General features: G+C 51.0%; 1 protein-coding gene across 3 annotated transcripts in view; it reads left to right on the forward strand.

Moving 5' to 3' along the window:
- Positions 1–20,000, forward strand: part of spata20 (spermatogenesis associated 20) — a 45,757-nt gene that overhangs the window by 17,083 nt on the left and 8,674 nt on the right. For all 3 annotated transcript variants that reach the window (XM_084456502.1, XM_084456501.1, XM_084456503.1), the window contains exons 10-14: positions 1–128; positions 1,234–1,402; positions 4,796–5,004; positions 7,340–7,539; positions 10,975–11,055. The exon at positions 1–128 is cut by the window's left edge and continues 65 nt beyond it. In XM_084456502.1, the coding sequence (XP_084312628.1) occupies positions 1–128; positions 1,234–1,402; positions 4,796–5,004; positions 7,340–7,539; positions 10,975–11,055 (787 nt within the window). The remainder of the gene's footprint in view (positions 129–1,233; positions 1,403–4,795; positions 5,005–7,339; positions 7,540–10,974; positions 11,056–20,000) is intronic.

Below are 20,000 nucleotides of genomic sequence, written 5' to 3' on the forward strand. Positions count from 1 at the left end.
CGCTCGCTTTGGCCTCAGCGTAGAGAAGGTCAACCAGCTACTGGCCTCCGCCAGAGCCAAGATGGCCACCGCCAGGAGCACCAGGCCACGCCCCCACCTCGACACCAAGATGCTGGCCTCGTGGAACGGTAAGTGTTTATATGATTAGCCATCCCTAGACCCTAGTTTTTAATATTGCACACTGCAGCAATGAGAGTAAGGGAAATCACCGAGGGCAACCAATCTGTCACAGGGTATCACAAAGGGCAAAGGTTGAAATTTGATCACCCCATCATTGTCCATAATTGTCTAATAATAATATAATTAATATAATTGTCAACCCTTCACTGTTACACACACACACACACACACACACACACACACGCACACACACACACACAGGCGCACAATGTGTGAGGACTGCGTAATGAAGCGCAGCGATCTGCGGACGCCTCCAGGTAGTGCGCGGGGCTCCGCCTTCCCCTCGTGTCCTTAATGAGGAAATCTGTCCATTAATCAGAGCAGCAGCTCCGCCGGGGGGGGTGAAGACTTTGATACCAACACATGAAAGAGGGATGGAGAGAGAGAGGGGGGGGGCGTGGGGGATGCAGAAGAGAGATGGAGGGGGGGGGGGAAGGAGAGAAGGAGGATTGGAGAGAGAGATGGAGGGATTGAAGGGAGGAGGAGGGGGAGCGTGAGAGAGGAGAGCCACAGATACCCAGAGAGCAGGGGGGGGGGGGGGGGGGGCATCAAAGGTTCTCTCTCCTTTTCTCATTTTCCACTGTTTAGTTCTCTTTCCCCTCTTTCACTCTCTAACTGTCTCTCCTCTCTTTCCATCTCTCTCTCTCTCTCACTCATTTTCTGTTCGCTTTATCTCTCTCTCGCTCTCTCTCTCCACGTAATACAGATAACTTTTAAGTTTAACAAGCTTACTTTTTCAGGGACAGTACACATTAATCAACGTTTCAGTAAAAGTGTCATTTTAGCTAGCCAGCTAATTTCCAACCATCGTCCCTGGGCAGGTTATTAAAAGACTTCAAATGTCAATAGAAAAAGACAGAGAACGAGCCAACTAAGCATATGCCGAAAAACGACAAGAAACGCAATGCTGAGGGAGCAATAAAAACAAGCTAACAAAAGGACATGTGTACAGTAGCTGAGAGAGGATACCCATCTCTCTCTCTCTCTCTCTCTCTCTCTCTCGCTCTCTCTCACCCTGTCTTAACCCTTCCCCTCCCCTCCCTCCTCCCCCAGGCCTGATGTTGTCGGGCTTCGCCCGCGCCGGGGCGGTGCTGGGGGACCAGGCCCTGCTGGAGAGAGCCCTGCTGGCCGCCCGCTTCCTGAAGGACCACCTGTGGGACGCCCAGCGCCACATCATGCTGCGCTCCTGTTACCGCGGAGACGAGATGGAGGTGGAGCAGACGTAAGACGGACGACCCCGCGCTTGTTCGCCCGCGGCTTTAAAAGAGAGCGGCAGAGGTTGACCCCTGCTCCGCCAGAGGACGCTAGTTAGACGACTATTATCTGGTTTATTATCGGTTTATTAACGAGCGCGTGTCGTCACGGTCGTTCCAGTCTGGGCGCACGGTTCATAACACTGTTCTGTAGGAAAGAAATGATGGTCGCTAAATGTTCTCGGTGCCTAGTGGTTTTAGAACCCCCCCCCCCACACACACACACCTGCTGGATGTACAACAACACACCTCGACTCCAGGTGACCCTGTTGCGTTACCATGGCGTGTGCTCTCTGCCCCAGATACGGTGAATGAGTGAGTGTGAAATGCCACCAAATCAGCAGGACAATGCGACAACACACACACACACACACACACACACACACACACATACACACACACACACACACACACACACACACACACACACACACACACACACACACAAACACACACACACACACAAACGCTGGCCTTGTTCCACACAGCCCATCTCATTCGTACGCGTCTCATTCCGGATGGCGTCAGCAGCGGAGAGCTTACCCTGGCTCTTTCCCCTTGGTAAACCACTCCGTCATGCCAGGAACATATGGGGCAGCGCTAAATTAGCAGAAGGAATGGCTGCCTCCATGACTAACTGGGTTAATAGGCTCTGGAGATGTTATGGTGTTCTGTGTTAAGATGCCTGCTGTTGGTTCTGTACAGTAAGAACAGTGCAGTTGGGGGGGTGGGGGGTTCGCGTGTCGTTTGGGCGTCGGGAGCTGCTGCAGAACAGGAAGTTGTGTAGCGCCACTTTGTTAGCTGAACACAGCACCGTCCCAGCTGAACACAGCACTGTCCCAGCTGAACACAGCACCGTCCCAGCTGAACACAGCACCGTCCCAGCTGAACACAGCACTGTCCCAGCTGAACACAGCACCGTCCCAGCTGAACACAGCACCGCCCCAGCTGAACACAGCACCGCCCCAGCTGAACACAGCACTGTCCCAGCTGAACACAGCACCGTCCCAGCTGAACACAGCACCGCCCCAGCTGAACACAGCACCGCCCCAGCTGAACACAGCACCGTCCCAGCTGAACACAGCACCGTCCCAGCTGAACACAGCACCGCCCCAGCTGAACACAGCATCGCCCCAGCTGAACACAGCACTGTCCCAGCTGAACACAGCATCGCCCCAGCTGAACACAGCACCGTCCCAGCTGAACACAGCACTGTCCCAGCTGAACACAGCACCGTCCCAGCTGAACACAGCACCGTCCCAGCTGAACACAGCACCACCCCAGCTGAACACAGCATCGCCCCAGCTGAACACAGCACTGTCCCAGCTGAACACAGCATCGCCCCAGCTGAACACAGCACTGTCCCAGCTGAACACAGCACTGTCCCAGCTGAACACAGCACCGCCCCAGCTGAACACAGCACCGCCCCAGCTGAACACAGCACCGTCCCAGCTGAACACAGCACTGTCCCAGCTGAACACAGCACCGTCCCAGCTGAACACAGCACCGCCCCAGCTGAACACAGCACTGTCCCAGCTGAACGTAACTGAATGGTTCTCTGATATTTTGGAGGTTTGGGTGCATGTTCACCTCAGTGTGTATGTGTGTGTGTGTGTGTGTGTGTGTGTGTGTGTGTGTGTGTGCGCATGTGTGTGCGCGCCTGTGCGTCTTGTTGTAAGAGAGAGGAGGAAAGGAGATAATGTTGGCTAGTTCACAAAGGAATTAAACACTCAAATATGCCAGTTGGAATGTGTTTGTCTCTCCAAGTAACGCTGCTGAAATTCTCTGGACTACAGAATGTCCCAGAAAAGCAAACACAAACACTTCATATTTAATGAGTACAGGAGGGATCTGGCATTCCCTCTTCCTCTCTTCCTCTCTCGTTCTGTCTCATACCCCACCTCTCCACCCTCCCGAGTAACTCCCCGTGCTTGTGACAGTGTTCTAATGAAAGAACAGAGTTCTAGTCCTGCGTTGGAGTCCAGGGTGCCGCCGGGGCAGACACGGACATCATGAGAACGTTCTCTCTCTCTCTTAAACAACGTTCCCCCGGGCACAGAAACATCACTACCGTTACAACGAGGGCAATAGCGGAACCTACGCAACCCATATCAGCCCTAGAACCTTCTCCACCGGTGTCCGAGGAGAAGAGATCCGTCATCTGCCACCAAAGGGCAGACAGACAGACGGACGGACGGACAGATTGCGCCGTTGTCGTCCGCGGCGAGGCGGTGAGTCACCCAGTCAGACTCGTGACTGATGGAACGCTCTCCAGGGGAAGCCGAAAGGCACCTGCGCGCGCGGGCGCGTCGGCGAGGACCTCTTCAAACCCTCTGAAAGCCTGTCGTCCCGGTGAGCGATCACCTCAGCCAAGTGACATGTCAGAATGAGAGCAGCGCGGAACGTCTGAGGACCAACTGACAAGGAATGGACGCCCCGCTGGTGCTTCTATGACTCACCTCTTTCCCACCGAAGATAGCTCCACCCCCCCACCCCCCCTTCCCTTCTCATTCTTTCAACCTACATTCCCACCATCCTCCTCCTACTGTCTCCAGCCCCCCAAACACACACACACCTCCCTGACACAGTGCTATCTGCCCCCCTGTCACCATGCGTCCCCCCACACTCAACCCTCCAGGGGTGCTAGGGAGGGCGGGGGCGTTAAGGGCGACTGGGATGTGGGAGTAGAGGGTCGGGGCAGGGGGGAAGGGTGGATGTTTGAAGGTGTGTGTGTGTGTGTGTGGGAAGGGTGGATGTTTGAAGGTGTGTGTGTGGGAAGGGTGGATGTTTGAAGGTGTGTGGGAAGGGTGGATGTTTGAAGGTGTGTGTGTGGGAAGGGTGGATGTTTGAAGGTGTGTGTGTGGGAAGGGTGGATGTTTGAAGATGTGTGTGTGGGAAGGGTGGATGTTTGAAGGTGTGTGTGTGTGTGGGAAGGGTGGATGTTTAAAGGTGTGTGTGTGGGAAGGGTGGATGTTTGAAGGTGTGTGGGAAGGGTGGATGTTTGAAGGTGTGTGTGTGGGAAGGGTGGATGGTGTGTGTGTGTGTGGGAAGGGTGGATGTTTGAAGGTGTGTGTGTGGGAAGGGTGGATGGTGTGTGTGTGGGAAGGGTGGATGTTTGAAGGTGTGTGTGTGCGTGACGGGGAGATTGGTAAGGCCACGTCTGTCTTCAACGGGTCAGTCACACAGTGATTCGCCGATCAGGAACTCCAGGAGCGCGTGTGTGTGTGCGTGTGTTTGTGCGTGTGTGTGTGTGTGGAACCAGGAGCGTGCACAACGTCTTTATCAGAAGGTCCGCTGCTGGTCGTTCATTGATCCGTCTATTCATAATTTGTTTGATCAAATCTCCTCCCCCTCCCCCGCAGACCCACCCCCATCTGCGGTTTCCTTGACGACTACGTGTTCGTGGTGGCGGGGCTGCTGGACCTGTACGAGGCCACGCTGCGTCCCGATTGGCTGCGCTGGGCTGAGGAGCTGCAGCAGAAGCAGGACCTCTTGTTCTGGGACGCCGAGGGAGGCGGCTACTACTGCAGCGACCCCAGCGACCCCACCGTACTGCTCCGCCTCAAACAGGGTGAGCAGGGAGGGAGGGAGGGAGGGAGGGAGGGGGGATAGATACTGTAGGTAGGCTGATGGATGGATGGATGGATGGATGGATGGATGGATGGATGGATGGAAGGAGGGGTGGATGGATGGATGGATGGATGGATGGATGGATGGATGGATGGATGGATGGATGGTTGGGTGGGTGGGTGGGTGGATGGATGGATGGATGGAAGGAGATATGGATGGATGGATGGATGGATGGGTGGACTTTCCTATGACACATCCAGGAAGGATCGCACTACAGTAAGAAATGATCTCGCAGACTGTAACTGCAGTGCGGTTGTCAGGCGCTTTCTCAGGACAGCGCCCCCTGCTGATAGCTGACAGCCATCACACCATGTAGACATTCTGACACCTGCCTTTGATCTCTCTGTCTTTCTCTCTCTCTCTCTTTCTCTCTCTCTACCTCCATCTCTCTATGACTTTCTCTCACTCTCTTTCTCTCTCTCTGTCTACCTCCGTCTCTCTGTCTTTCTCTCTCTCTCTCTTTCTCTCTCTCTGTCTACCTCCGTCTCTCTGTCTTTCTCTCTCTCTCTCTTTCTCTCTCTCTGTCTACCTCCGTCTCTCTCTCTCTTTCTCTCTCTCTCTTTACCTCCGTCTCTCTCTGTCTTTCTCTCTCTCTCTCTCTCTTTCTCTCTCTCTGTCTACCTCCGTCTCTCTCCCTCTACTTCCCTCTCTCTCTTTTACTCACTCTCTCGATGTGCACATTCTAGCACTCTCTCTCCCTCTCTCTCTCTCACTTTATCTTGTCCTCCGTCTCTCGGGTGCGCACACTAGCGCCCGCTCCCTCTTTATTTCTCTCTTTTGAAACGCGCTTCTTAGCAGATTTGAATGTTCTCCTTATCTAGTGTGTTTTATGGCAGAGTAGCGCAGCATCCGCTTTCATGATTACAAAATGGACTTTCTCACCTGTTTAGAGGATAGTCTCTCTAATAGAGCCAAGCCTACTGCTCTTAGTGGCACGGCGCCATATATTCCCCCAGGATGCACGCACGCACACGCACACACACACACACACACACACACACACACACACACACACACACACACACACACACACACACACACACACACACACACACACACACACACACACACACACACACAGCCTGACTGATGGCACCGTGAAAATGCTTCAGACACACTAGTAAAGATGCTGCCATTAAACGTAGAAAAAAACCCAGAAACAGCAAATTGTTTTTCTTTGTTGTGCGCCGTTGACACATTCCCGTCGACGTGTGTGTGCGCGCGTGTGTGTGTTAGATTAGACCTGACCGATGAGGGCTTTTTCATCTGGGAGGAGTGACTGGTCCATTATGGCGGCGGCGCCGCGCGCGGTTCACGCCCATTAGTAACGCTACGCCGGCGCGGCGTGTAAGACCGCCGCAACGCCATATCCTGTCACAGGAAGACGGATTACCCATCAGCCCAGTGTGCCACTCTTTATTTTACACCCCGCCCTGAATTATGTGCTTCCAGGACAGCGTACACGCGCGTGTGTGTGTGTGTGTGTGTGTGAGAGAGAGAGAGCACACTCTTCTACCTTGGGGCTTAGTAAGAAGAGCGAAAGCAGACATGATTTAGTGGACTGTAGCTCTGTACTGTGTGTGTGCATGTGTGTGTGCGTGTGTGTCTAGGCTTTCTTGCCATAGGGCTCAGAGACACAGTATGAAATCACATGATTTAGTGGACTAGGAAATGATCATTTCACAGTCCACTAAATCACATGAGTGTATAAAGGCCTGCTGTATGTGGCAGGTGCATGTGTGCCTGTATGTGAGTCAGACTAGGCCTACATGATATTATCATGATATATGGAGGAGAGGAAGGGGTACAACAAGTCTGTGTGTGACGTGTTTGTGACGTGTGTCATTCGCTGTCATTTGACTTCATTTGTTTCTGACTTGAAACCGGATGACTTGTGTCTTCCACCACAAGCGCACACACACACACACACACACACACACACACACACACACACACACACACACACACACACACACACAGGTGTCACCGGATTGCTGAGGGGCAGCCATGTAGAGTGAGGTCATAGGTCATGAGAAAAGCACCTCTGGGGCTCTCATTGGACGCTGATAGGAGATAAGCACCAATCGCTTAGCAGGACAGAGTCTTGAGGTCCTCACATGTCAGTCACATCGCGTCACACCACAAACAGTATGTCTCCGTCTTTGTGTGTGTGTGTGTGTGTGTGTGTGTGTGTCACACCAGGATGAATCTTAGCCCAGTGCTCTTTATTTTAATCTGTGTGTGTGTGTGTGTGTGTGTGTGTGTGTGTGTCTCAGACCAGGATGGGGCGGAGCCCAGCGCTAACTCTGTGTCGGCCATGAACCTGTTGCGTCTGTCCCACCTGGCCGGGAGGCCGGAGTGGCTTCAGCGCTCCAACCAGCTGCTGGCCGCCTTCTCTGACCGCCTCTCCAGGGTCCCCATGGCCCTGCCAGACATGGTCCGGGGCCTGATGGCCCAGCACTACACACTCAAACAGGTAACACACACACACACACACCAGATTCACATTTATACTAGCGTGCAGCCATGTAGCGCAGCATTATGTAATAATGGTGCATGATGTAATAATGTAATAAATTGTCACTTCATTATGTAATAACGCCACATTTTGTAATAATCTGCCGCATTATGTAATAACATTCTTGAACGCAATATGTAATAAACTTGGACGCATTTTGTAATAAGTTCTTACAGATTGCCCCGGTTATTAGAGAATGCGGGTGTAATAATTTGGTGCATTATGTAATAATGTAATAATTTGGTGCATTATGTAATAAACCACCAAAATGGATGTATCTATTAGGGGAAAAAAACTAACACCAGAACAACATTGACTTTCCAGCATTCCAGCATGAGTCATAACTAGGGATTAATTTATTTATTTGAAAAACTAGTAGGATGTTTCATTGGTCAAAATTGAATCAAATAGACTTAACTGTATTCATTATGATAGAGAATTTGTTTGAAAGCTCATAGAGACAGACATGAACATGGGTCTGATTTTGTTTGTCTGGCTGGCATAGACTACAGTGGTAGGCCTATCTGCCTCTCCAGGCTATCTTGTTTGTTCAGTTTTAAATAATGAATTAATCAGTATTGCCCATATGTGATTTAGTTTTCGTAACTGTAGCCTATAGGCACACTCAATGGATCAGATTAATGATTAACCTACGAGTTAATGAACTGACATTTGTCATCTTTCCATAAGGCGCTGGCGCCGGAGCAGAATGTCTGACTCTGAAAACATCAACTGATGCAAATAATGTCCAATAACCCAGATAAAAATCTGAAAAATAAGTCAATGAAAACAAAATGAAATAACATTACATGATGCCATGACCCCAACAAACATAGTGGTGGAAAACGCTGAGATATGCATGGAGAGCAGGAGTCGAAGCCACGCCCACCAAATATGCCCACCAAATATGAACAGCTCACCGATGCATGGGACAATGTGAGACCCCGTAACAGGTAGGCTAGAAATAATAGGCCACAAGGGACACATTCAAGATGGCACAACAAACTGCATGTATAAGCAACAAGAAATGGCCCAGATGATAGAGTATGAATACATATAACCATATTACATAGAGGACAGATTTTAAACTTTCCCCAATTTTACACACTAAAGGGTGCATGAAACACAGGAAAGGGGGAAAACCCAATAAGACGAACAGTGCGTATTGTATATATAACATATATTAGTCTAACGATAAAACGGAGAGACGTGGCTTATTAAAGTTACACCTTGGCGAATATGGACGTCTTAGGCATAACTGCTTAAACATTACATCTATTTTATTAGCGTATCGTGAATACTGGTATTTAAAACAGCATAGGCTACTTAGATCAGGGCTCTAAGCTAACATTTTTCACTAGGAGCACACTAGGAGTAAAAAATTTTAAATGAAAAAATGTAGGAGCACAGAAAGAAATTTAGGAGCGCAACAAAAATTTTGAAATAACACATTTTATTAGCAACACACACATTAGGCCTACTGCCAACAACAATAGACAATACTAACCTGCCATACCTACATAGGAGCTCTCATTCTCTCCTACTATACTATTCCCACACACTTCACGGGTGAAACCTGCAGTTAAATATATTTTAGGGGCCCATTTGGGTTTTCCAGCATGCACCAAACACACACACACCATAAACAGTGTTTCCCACAGGAATTTGGGCAGCTATGGGGGGTGGACCCCCGGTCCCTGTAGGGGGGTCCGGGGGCATGCCCCCCCGGGAGCCTGTGTATGTCGGTGTCATCTCTGTTGTCATCGTTGCGCTCTGTCCGGGGTATTGCTGCATTCTTCCGGTATTCCACTATGCGTCGGGTAGTGGAAGCCAGGGTAGACACTAGCTGGTCTCTGTGGCTCTCCGTGGTGATCGTGGGCCGAAACATCTCCGAAGGGCCATCCAGCGGTCCCTCCGGTCACCCCTCTGGAGGCAGAGACACTAGGCTGTATCTCCTTCGGACTCCACGAAGCATCGGCCCGTGGAGGCCAGGGACTATAAAGTACAGCAGTCCCCCTGTGGCTCTCTTTGACGGTCTTAGTGGGCTGAGTTACCTCCGAGCGTCTTCCCGATCGCGGCCCACTCTGATCGTCATAGAGGCAGGGGACTAGATGCCGTTCCCTCTTCTGGCACTCTGGGCCAAGCGGCCCAGAGGGGGGGAACACCTAGATTGCCTCCCCCTGCTAACGCGCTTTCCACATCCGTGGAAGGCAGGGGGCCCCCCGAACAGAGCACACCGCCAAAATTCATATGCTATGTATTTATAGTTGCATGTTAATAAATGGGTCAATTTTGACTAAAGTGATCTCGACTGAAATACTGTTACAACTAAAATGCCTGGATAAAAAAAAAAAAAGAGTTTTCCAACGGATATATTTGACGAAAGTAGATTAATAAGCAAGCCGCTTTTCATCGCTAACTCAGAGCGGGGAGAGCCATGAACGCAATCTGTTCGTGGACTACAAGAACGCGTCATTGATACCTTTGACTGCGTATATCAAAGGTACAGTTACCGAAGAACTACAAGTGCATGCACACAACATCCAACACACACATGCACACACTCAAGACACACACACACACACACACACACACACACACACACACACACACACACAGACACCATACACACACCCAACACTAAGTAATAATGACAGAATGGGCAACCACACTTGCAATTTCCCCAAATTGCGCATTTCTAGTTACATAATGCAGCGCTACAAGCCACACACACACACACACACACACACACACACATACACGCGCACAAACACACACACACACACACACATACATACACACACACACACACACACACACACACATACACTGCACAAACACACACACACGTACTGTCCACACACACACGCCATCTGGCTGATACTCTCCGGAGCTACAACAGCTGAGCACCCATCCTGAAGTTTCATTGTTGCTTCTCAAAGTAAACTTTCATGATTATCTAGAGATAAAGAAGGATCTCTCAGAGAAAGAAAGGATAAAAAAAGAAAGAACATTGTGAAACCATAGAGATTGGGGGAGGGGGTTCTGTCCATCACATCTCACCTGCGGAGGAGAAGTCAGAGATGGGGGGCGGAGATAACAAGCCGGGGGTTCAGACGGGTTAGCTGAGCCCACCTGGCACCCTCATTACTGATACGACTACCACAATGACCTCTCTCTCTCCCTCTCTCTCGCTCTCTCTCTTCCCTATCTATCTCCTTGTCACTCTCCATCTCTCTTTGTCTCCCTCTCTCTCTCTCTCCCTCTCTCTTTGTCCCCCCCTACTCTCCTTCTCTCCCTCTCTGTCTCTCTCTCTCTCCCTCTCTCTTTGTCCCCCCCTACTCTCCTTCTCTCCCTCTCTGTCTCTCTCTCTCTTCCTCTCTCTCTCTCTAGATTGTCATCTGTGGCCAGAGGGATGCACCGGACACTGCCAGTCTGCTGGCGATGGTCAACTCCATGTTCCTGCCACATAAGGTAAGGATGGGAAAGGACTGGATAGGCTACACACGCGCAGGCACGGACACACACACACACACACACACACTCACAGCGGTGCCTGGCTGGGACACTGCCTGCGGTGTTTGCCCCCTGTTAGTTTTTGTTTCGAGGTCATCTGGAGCGGTCATCTCACCTCTCCTCCTCTCCTCAGCTCTCCCAAGTATACATCTGCGTGAGAGAGGGAGAGGGAGAGAGAGGGGGAGAGGGTGAGGGAGAGCGAGAGAGGGAGAGGGAGAGGGAGAGAGAGGGGGAGTGCGAGAGAGGGAGGGGGAGAGCGAGAGAGGGAAAGGGAGAGAGAGGGGGAGAGCGAGAGAGGGAGAGAGAGGGGGAGAGGGAGGGGGAGAGCGAGAGAGGGAGAGGGAGAGAGAGGGGGAGAGTGAGAGAGGGAGAGGGAGAGAGAGGGGGAGAGTGAGAGAGGGAGAGCGAGAGAGGGAGAGGGAGAGAGAGGGGGAGAGCGAGAGAGAGGGGGAGAAAGTGTGTGTCAGAGAGCTCGCCCCCCCCCCCCCCCCCCCCCTGCAGCACGTTGGACAGCTGTCAGTGTGAGTGTGAGTGTTAGTGTTAGTGTTAGTGTTAGTGTGAGTGTGAGTGTTAGTGTGATTGTGATTGTGATTGTGAGTGTGAGTGTGAGTGTGAGTGTGAGTGTTAGTGTGAGTGTGAGTGTGAGTGTGAGTGTGAGTGTGAGTGTGAGTGTGATTGTGAGTGTGAGTGTGAGTGTTAGTGTCAGTGTCAGTGTGAGTGTTAGTGTCAGTGTGAGTGTTAGTGTCAGTGTGAGTCAAACTAACGCATGTACAGGCTGGCGGCGCAGTGACCAGCGCTCACATGGTCCTGTGTCTCGGGGGACTGACCTTAATGTTGTTGGTTCGGTTCCCATCCCTGGAAACACTCGGGCCGTCACCTGTGTACTATTGGCATACTATTTCTGTCCGTTGGATGATGACCTGGAGAACTCTGGAGACACACTCACACACACGCTCACGCATGAACACACTCACGTACACACACACAGGCGCGCACACACACACACACACACACACACACACACACAGGCCAGCCATGACCGGACTATTGGTTCCATCATTGGTTTAATCGACCAGGCCGTGGCGCACAAATGAGACCAAGGGATTAGAAGGCTCATTGTGTAGCGAGGACGCGCACACACACAGACACACACACGCGCACGCACACACACAACAGTGAAATGAAATCATGATGAGTGTGTGCTTATCAGTGCGTAGCGCCAGTGCCGTCTGCCCTGCGTTGATCCCCGGAGAGAGAGAGAGAGAGAGAGAGAGGAAGAGAGATAGAGGAAGAGAGAGAGAGGGGGAGAGGTACCAGGAGGAGGAAGAGGATGATCTTATCACACGCGGCACGGCACAGACAACCGAGTGGCGCTCTGGACTGGAGCTAATCTGCCACTGGAGACAGAGATGCAGCTTATTAGAGAAATAGAGTGAGGGGGGGGGGGAGGGAGAAGGAGGGAAGGAGGGAGAGGGAGGGAAGGAGAGAGGGAGGGAGGGAGAGGTAGGGAGAGGTAGGGAAGGAGAGAGGGAGGGAGGGAGGGAGAGGTAGGGAGGGGGAGGGAAGGAGAGAGGGAGGGAGGGAGAGGTAGGGAGGGGGAGGGAAGGAGAGAGAGAGGGAGGGAGGGAGGGAGGGAGGGAGGGAGGGAGGGAGGGAGGGAGGGAGGGAGGGAGAGGTAGGGAGGGGGAGGGAAAGAGAGGGAGGGAGGGAGGGAGGGAGAGGTAGGGAGGGGGAGGGAAGGAGAGAGGGAGGGAGGGAGGGAGAGGTAGGGAGGGGTAGGGAAGGAGAGAGGGAGGGAGGGAGGGAGGGAGAGGTAGGGAGGGGGAGGGAAGGAGAGAGGGAGGGAGGGAGAGGTAGGGAGGGGGAGGGAGGGAGAGGGAGGGAGGGAGGGAGAGGTAGGGAGGGGGAGGGAAGGAGAGAGGGAGGGAGAGGTAGGGAGAGGTAGGGAAGGAGAGAGGGAGGGAGGGAGAGGTAGGGAGGGGTAGGGAAGGAGAGAGGGAGGGAGGGAGAGGTAGGGAGGAGGAGGGAAGGAGAGAGGGAGGGAGGGAGGGAGAAGGAGGGAAGGAGGGAGAGGTGGAGGGAAGGAGAGAGGGAGGGAGAGGTAGGGAGGGGGAGGGAAGGAGAGAGGGAGGGAGGGAGGGAGAGGTAGGGAGGGGGAGGGAAGGAGAGAGGGAGGGAGGGAGAGGTAGGGAGGGGGAGGGAGGGAGAGGGAGGGAGGGAGAGGTAGGGAGGGGGAGGGAAGGAGAGAGGGAGGGAGAGGTAGGGAGAGGTAGGGAAGGAGAGAGGGAGGGAGGGAGAGGTAGGGAGGGGGAGGGAAGGAGAGAGGGAGGGAGGGAGGGAGAGGTAGGGAGGGGGAGGGAAAGAGAGGGAGGGAGGGAGGGAGGGAGAGGTAGGGAGGGGAGGGAGGGAGGGAGAGGTAGGGAGGGGGAGGGAAAGAGAGAGGGAGGGAGAGAGTGGGACATGGAGAGGCAGAATGGGACATGTAGAGAGAAGGAGCCCCCTGGGATCCATACCCAGAGGCACAGAAGGCCTGCTGGGAGATGGAGGATGTACTGGAGTAGGAGGGGGGGGGCACTGTGAGAACTACAGGGGCAGAAAGTAGTGAGTAGTGTACCCCATGAGAGGACAGATGACCCGGGTAGGACCTCGGAGGCTTGTGTGTGTGTGTGTGTGTGTGTGTGTGTGTGTGTGTGTGTGTGTGTGTGTGTGTGTGTGTGTGTGTGTGTGTGTGTGTGGGCGATAATAGTTTCGGTCTTAACAAGCCTTGATTGAAACTTCGAGGACAAGAGAGGGAGAGGATGTGAAAAACCAGGAGAAAGAACTGGTATAGAGAGAGACAGTGTGTGTGTGTGTTTCTCCAGGTGTGTGTGTGTGTGTGCGTGTAGAACAGCAGGTCATTAGCGGTACCAGTGGACTGGCAGAGATGTGATCATCCTCCGGCTCCGTACACACCGGCTCTCCTGGGGGGAACACTGCCCCCCGGAGGCACAGCGCTGCTCCTGCAGCAGCTGGTTACACACAGCCAGACAGGCAGGCAGGGAAAATACACACACACACACACACACACACACACACACTCCGAGGGAACAGAAACGGAGAAAGAGTAAAGGAGGAGGAGGGAGGGACAGAGAAAAAGCAGTGAAGGAGAGGAAGATGATGAAGAGGAGACCTCGGGAGGCTTGGCGAGGGAAAGAGGGATGAGGAAAGCAGAAAGCAGAGAGCCAGGGAGACGAGAGGGGGAGGAGGGAGGGATGAGGAGGGGGGATTCCTCCACGTCACATTAGGTACCGAGAGGAGGAACGTCGTCTCATTTAAATCCAATCATGCTCTTGTCCGTTTCTGGGTTTGGGGCGACGTGCTTAATTGTGGGGAATGAGTTGTGTGCCTTCCACACACACACACACACGCACACACACACACGCATGCACATACACACACACACACACACAGGGCTTCTTATATAGTCGATGTTCCATTCTTATTCAACGCACGAGTTCACATGCTCCCTGCCCCCTGAAATCAATGAATACTTCAGATGGCGTTGGAGAAAATTGCTCTTGATTGTAATTGCTGCCATGGACCGCTAATCTATTACCCAGAAATATTGGCTGACTAGGCAGGTTGTTAGTTTACACATAGAGCAGAACGGGTCATCAATAAAAAAACAACACTTGTCACAGATGTCACGTGACACGTCTCTATTCACCAATCCGAGCGCTTGTTGCTTAAAGGTCCCCTATTATGCTCCTTTTCAACAAGAATATAGCTTTCTGGGGTCCAGAGTCCAGAACATGTCTTTGAATATTTTTGCTGAAAATACCTCTCAGATTAAGATTAAAGTATTCTGGGGTGGCAGATAGCTGCCTGGGGATTGGAGGGTCCCCGGTTTGATTCCGGCCCCCAGCAGCGTGTCAAAGTGTCCCTGAGCAAGACAAGACCCTGAACCCCAAACTGCTCCCCGGGCGCTGCAACAGGGCAGCCCAGCATGGGTCAATGCAAGGCAGAGCTGAATTTCCCCAAGGGGATTATTTAAAGTTTAATAATAATAATAATAATAATTAATATTATTATTATTGTACACAATCATCATTTATTTTTTTGAACAGGGACAGTACACATTAATCAACCAGAGGGGTAAATGCGTCAGTCTTAGCAAAAAAGCTACATTTCAACTGCAGTCCCTGAGGCCAGATGTAATAAGCCATCACTAAATGGAAAAAGGTTATAGTTAAAAACATAACACACACTATACAGACTCTGCTAAAACAGACAACAAAGACGCCAACAGGGCAGACAAATGAGACAGACATTTAGTTCACTTATTCGCTTGGGAGAGTCACGATTCATGGTCACACAGTTGGTTGGAAGAAGCCAGTTCTTCAGGCTGAGTTTAAAAGAGTGATACGATTGAGCGGTGTGTATGTGCAGAGGCAGGGCGTTTGAGCGGTGTGTATGTGCAGAGGCAGGGCGTTTGAGCGGTGTGTATGTGCAGAGGCAGGGCGTTTGAGCGGTGTGTATGTGCAGAGGCAGGGCGTTTGAGCGGTGTGTATGTGCAGAGGCAGGGCGTTTGAGCGGTGTGTATGTGCAGAGGCAGGGCGTTTGAGCGGTGTGTATGTGCAGAGGCAGGGCGTTTGAGCGGTGTGTATGTGCAGAGGCAGGGCGTTTGAGCGGTGTGTATGTGCAGAGGCAGGGCGTTTGAGCGGTGTGTATGTGCAGAGGCAGGGCGTTCCAGAGGTGCGCTGCTTTTATAGAGAATGCAGACTGGCTGAAGGAACTTCTCCTATATGGAGTAGCACAATCACCTCTCTCCACAGATCTAGTTAGTCTACTTCTTGTGTTTTGTTTGATGAACTCACCAAGTGGGGGAGGGGCCATATTATGGAGTACTTTGAACACAAGACATGTATTGGAGAATTGGATCAGGTTATCCCAGCTCAAGAGATTGTGTTTAGTGAGGATCGCACAGTGGTGGTAACTCTTGGGCTTGTAATGGAGAACTTTGAAAGCCTGCTTATGGAGGGTTTGAATGGATTTTAACGTTGTGTTGCTGGCTTGAGCCCAGCTGGTTAAGCAGTATGTCAAGAAGGGGATGATCATTGCATTGAAGTACAACTTTGCAGCGTCTGTGGTTAAACTGTTTCTTATGAACTTGAAATTGAATAGTTGGAATTTGACAATCTTTGCCACATGTTTCACCTGTTTCTTAAAGGAGAGGTTTGAATCAAGGTAGATGCCCAAGTATTTAAGTTCAGGCACTACCTGGAGCATCTCACCAGAGACGCAGACCTCTGGCTCGTGTGAGTTACATGCAGTCTTTGTGAAGAACATACAGACTGTCTTTTTCACGTTTAGGTGTAGACAGGAATCTGAGAGCCAATTAGAGACATTGACCATCGTGGAGGTGAGTTTGAGCGCAGCTTGTTTTTCGCATGCACATAAATCACTGTGTCGTCAGCGTACATTTGAATATCGCACCCTTTACAGACACTGGGCAGGTCCTTAATATACAGGCTGAACAACAACGGTCCCAAAATCGAACCCTGAGGGACCCCCACTTTATATTCTAGCCTCGGTGATACAGCCTCACCTACGCTGACACACTGGGTTCTTCCTTCAAGGTAGGACTTCATCAGTGCCAGTGACTCAGATGAGAAGTTGAAATGTGTCATTTTCTGAATCAGGACACTGATTAACAGTGTCGAAAGCCTTTCTGAGGTCAAGAAATACTCCTCCCACTACTCCCCATTTATCCAATTTAAGCTTCATGTTTTCAAGGAGAAAGCAGTTGGCTGTGTCAGTGGAGTGCTTAGCTCTAAAACCAAACTGCATGGCATGTAGCTGGTAAGGTGAGTTGTTAAGATGTACAATAAGCGGCTCTGCAAGACATTTCTCAGCTATTTTGGAGACAGCTGGGAGGAAACTGATGGGCCGATAGTTGGTGAGATCGGTCGTATCACCTGATTTAAAGATGGGTGTTACTATGGCTGATTTCCATCCTTTAGGAAACACACGTTGCCTGATAGAGTTGTTAACCATGCTGGTGACCGGGAGAGGGAGTGTGTCTCTATGTTTCTTGAGTAACATGTTGTCTATACCATATACATCTTTTGCCCTAGAGTTCCTAAGAGAGCCCATTAGACGGGTGACTGTATCAGAGACCTATTGGAAGGAGAAGCCAGGTTGACCACCAGCTAATGGTGCCGGATCCAATGAGCTGGTGCTGGAGGGTTAGGGCCTCCACTGACTCAATGAAATACGTGTTAAAAGCTGTGCACATGGTTGCTGCATCCTGTGTTAGGCAACCATTTACCTTGACTTTAAGCTGTTTTGTAGGATTGCTGTTTTGTTTGCCTGTCAGCTTCTGTAAGTTGCCCCATATTAGTTTGGGATTACCCTGTGCTGCAGTAATAATCTTGATGAAAAAGGCAGCCTTTCCTTTTCTAAGTGCAGTGGTCACTTGGTTTCTAAGCTTTGTAAATCTTTGCCTATCAGTTGCCAGTTTAGATTTGAGATAGGAGGAGATTATTGATTATTGATAATTGATTCCTTTTATAGCATCCTCGAAGGCATTCAAATAACTACTGCTCTTTACTGTCCATGCCTCTATACGTTTAAACAATGCAAATACATGTGGCCCCAAAAAACGTGTGTGTTGGTAGGCCCCTCAGAGACCAAATACATGTGGCCCCAAAAAACGTGTGTGTTGGTAGGCCCCTCAGAGACCAAATACATGTGGCCCCAAAAAACGTGTGTGTTGGTAGGCCCCTCAGAGACCAAATACATGTGCACAAGCACTGAAAAAGTTAGTTTCTCATAATAGGGGATCTTTAATCAAATAACGTAACGATCCAATCGGACGACTTGACGGCGGGTTACCAGGCACATTAGGGCTTGCTGTGTTCCTGCCATGTCTACCGGTCTCCAGCCCACCATTAGCTGCGGAGAGGAGGGGAGAGGGGTTACTCTGGGTCGCCCCCTGGGGAGCGCGCTAAGTAGAAAGCTAGGCAGGAGGAGATGAGAGGAGAGGGTGCGTCAGGGCCCTTGGGAACCTGTGAGCAGGTGCTGATTGGGGCCTTGGGGTGCTGGTATTTGGGTGAGAGGCTGGAGGGGGAGCGGAGGGGGCGGGCGGGGTCGGAGGGGTCGGAGGAGGTGAAGGCAAGTAAGAGAGGAAAAATTTAACGGTGGGAATAGGGGGAGATGGGTGGAGATGAAGGGAAGAAAGGAGAGGAGAGAGGGAAGGAAGGAGAGGAGAGAGGGAAGGAAGGAGAGGAGATAGGGAAGGAAGGAGAGGAAAGAGGGAAGGGAGGAGAGGAGAGAAGGAAGGAAGGAGAGGAGAGAGGGAAGGAAGGAGAGGAGAGAGGGAAGGAAGGAGAGGAGAGAGGGAAGGGAGAAGGGGAAAGAGGGAAGGGAGGAGAGGAGAGAGGGAAGGAAGTAGAGGAGAGAGGGAAGGAAGGAGAGGAGAGAGGGAAGGAAGGAGAGGAGAGAGGGAAGGGAGGAGAGGAGAGAGGGAAGGCTGTGAAGCCTTTAGAAGGTAGCGAGGAGAACACAGGAGACGAAGGACTGTGATTCCTTAACAAGACCTCTGAGACTACAGCAGTCTCAGCAGGGTAGGAGAGAGGGAGAGAGAGAGAGAGAGGGAGGGAGAGAGAGAGAGCGAGGGAGGGAGAGAGAGAGAGCGAGGGAGGGAGGGAGAGAGGAAGAACAGGGCAGAAAACAAAACAAGCAGATTAAGAAGGAGAGGGCGAAAAGGGAGAGAATAGGAGGATATGGGAAGAGGGAGAGAAAATGAGGGATGTGCAGAGAGAGAGAGAGAGAGAGAGAGAGGGTGAAGGGGGTCTTTGATGGATCAGAGATTCAGAGGTGGAACAAATCTCCAGACAGCCTGCAGGCTTAGACCAGGTTTAGACGTCCTCCTCCCTTCGTCCGCCACTCACTCATCCATTCCTCCTCGTGTGTGTGTGTGTGTGTGTGTGTGTGTGTGTGTGTGTGTGTGCGTGTGTGTGTGTGTGTGCGTGTGTGTGTGTGTGTGTGTGTGTGTTAGGGCTGCTCGATTATGGCAAAAATCATAATCACGATTATTTTGATTGATATTGAGATCACGATTATTAAACACGATTATTCATTGAATTATTTTTTTTAATCAAAAGTTTTAACATTTTCTTAACAAATCAAATTATTGACTTTGATAACAATTAATTTATAAAATGTTGACAGTGGCTTTTCTTTTTAACAATGTTCTTTGGGAGACAAATAGTGAACCTTGACCTTGAAAATAAATTAATAAAAGTGCCAAAACTGATAAATAAAGAAGCTTCAAAGCACCGCCACCACCACAGAAGAAGACTACCTCGGAAAAATAATTTCACTAGGACAGAACGCGTCTAAATAAGTTATTTAATGGAAGCGCCGAGGCTTCAAAACCCAGCATTTGTTAAAATAGACCCTTTTGCTTAGGTAAGTGACGTTTCATGTTTATCTGACACTTGTAAATATGAGCGCCTCTTCTAACTAGGCCGACACCGATTTATTTTGACGGCAAAGTGAATGGACCGGCAAAGGACTGTTGTCTGGCATGAGTGAGCGGAATGCGACAACGGGACTGAGAAGGGCTACTTTGAGGGGCAGCTACGACTGTGTAGCAAATTTTACACACCGTGTCAACTTGGTCCAAATCTGTCTCCGCGAACCCATAGTGTTTCCACACCACTGACGTTGTTTTAGCTCTCTTGTCCACCTCTCTTTCTGCTGCCATAATCTTCTTCTTGTCGTGTTTTGTTCGAGAGGAGCATGCGTGCGCCTCGCTTGACAACTCGTCTCGCTTTGAAGTGTTTGTTTTGGGGCTTTGGGGGGTGGGGGAGGGGCCAAGCACAGTATAGCTCTGCAGTGTAGGGTGCGCTTGATTT

The sequence above is a fragment of the Borostomias antarcticus genome (assembly GCF_949987555.1).
Source record: "Borostomias antarcticus genome assembly, chromosome: 22".
Taxonomy (NCBI): Eukaryota; Metazoa; Chordata; class Actinopteri; order Stomiiformes; family Stomiidae; genus Borostomias; species Borostomias antarcticus.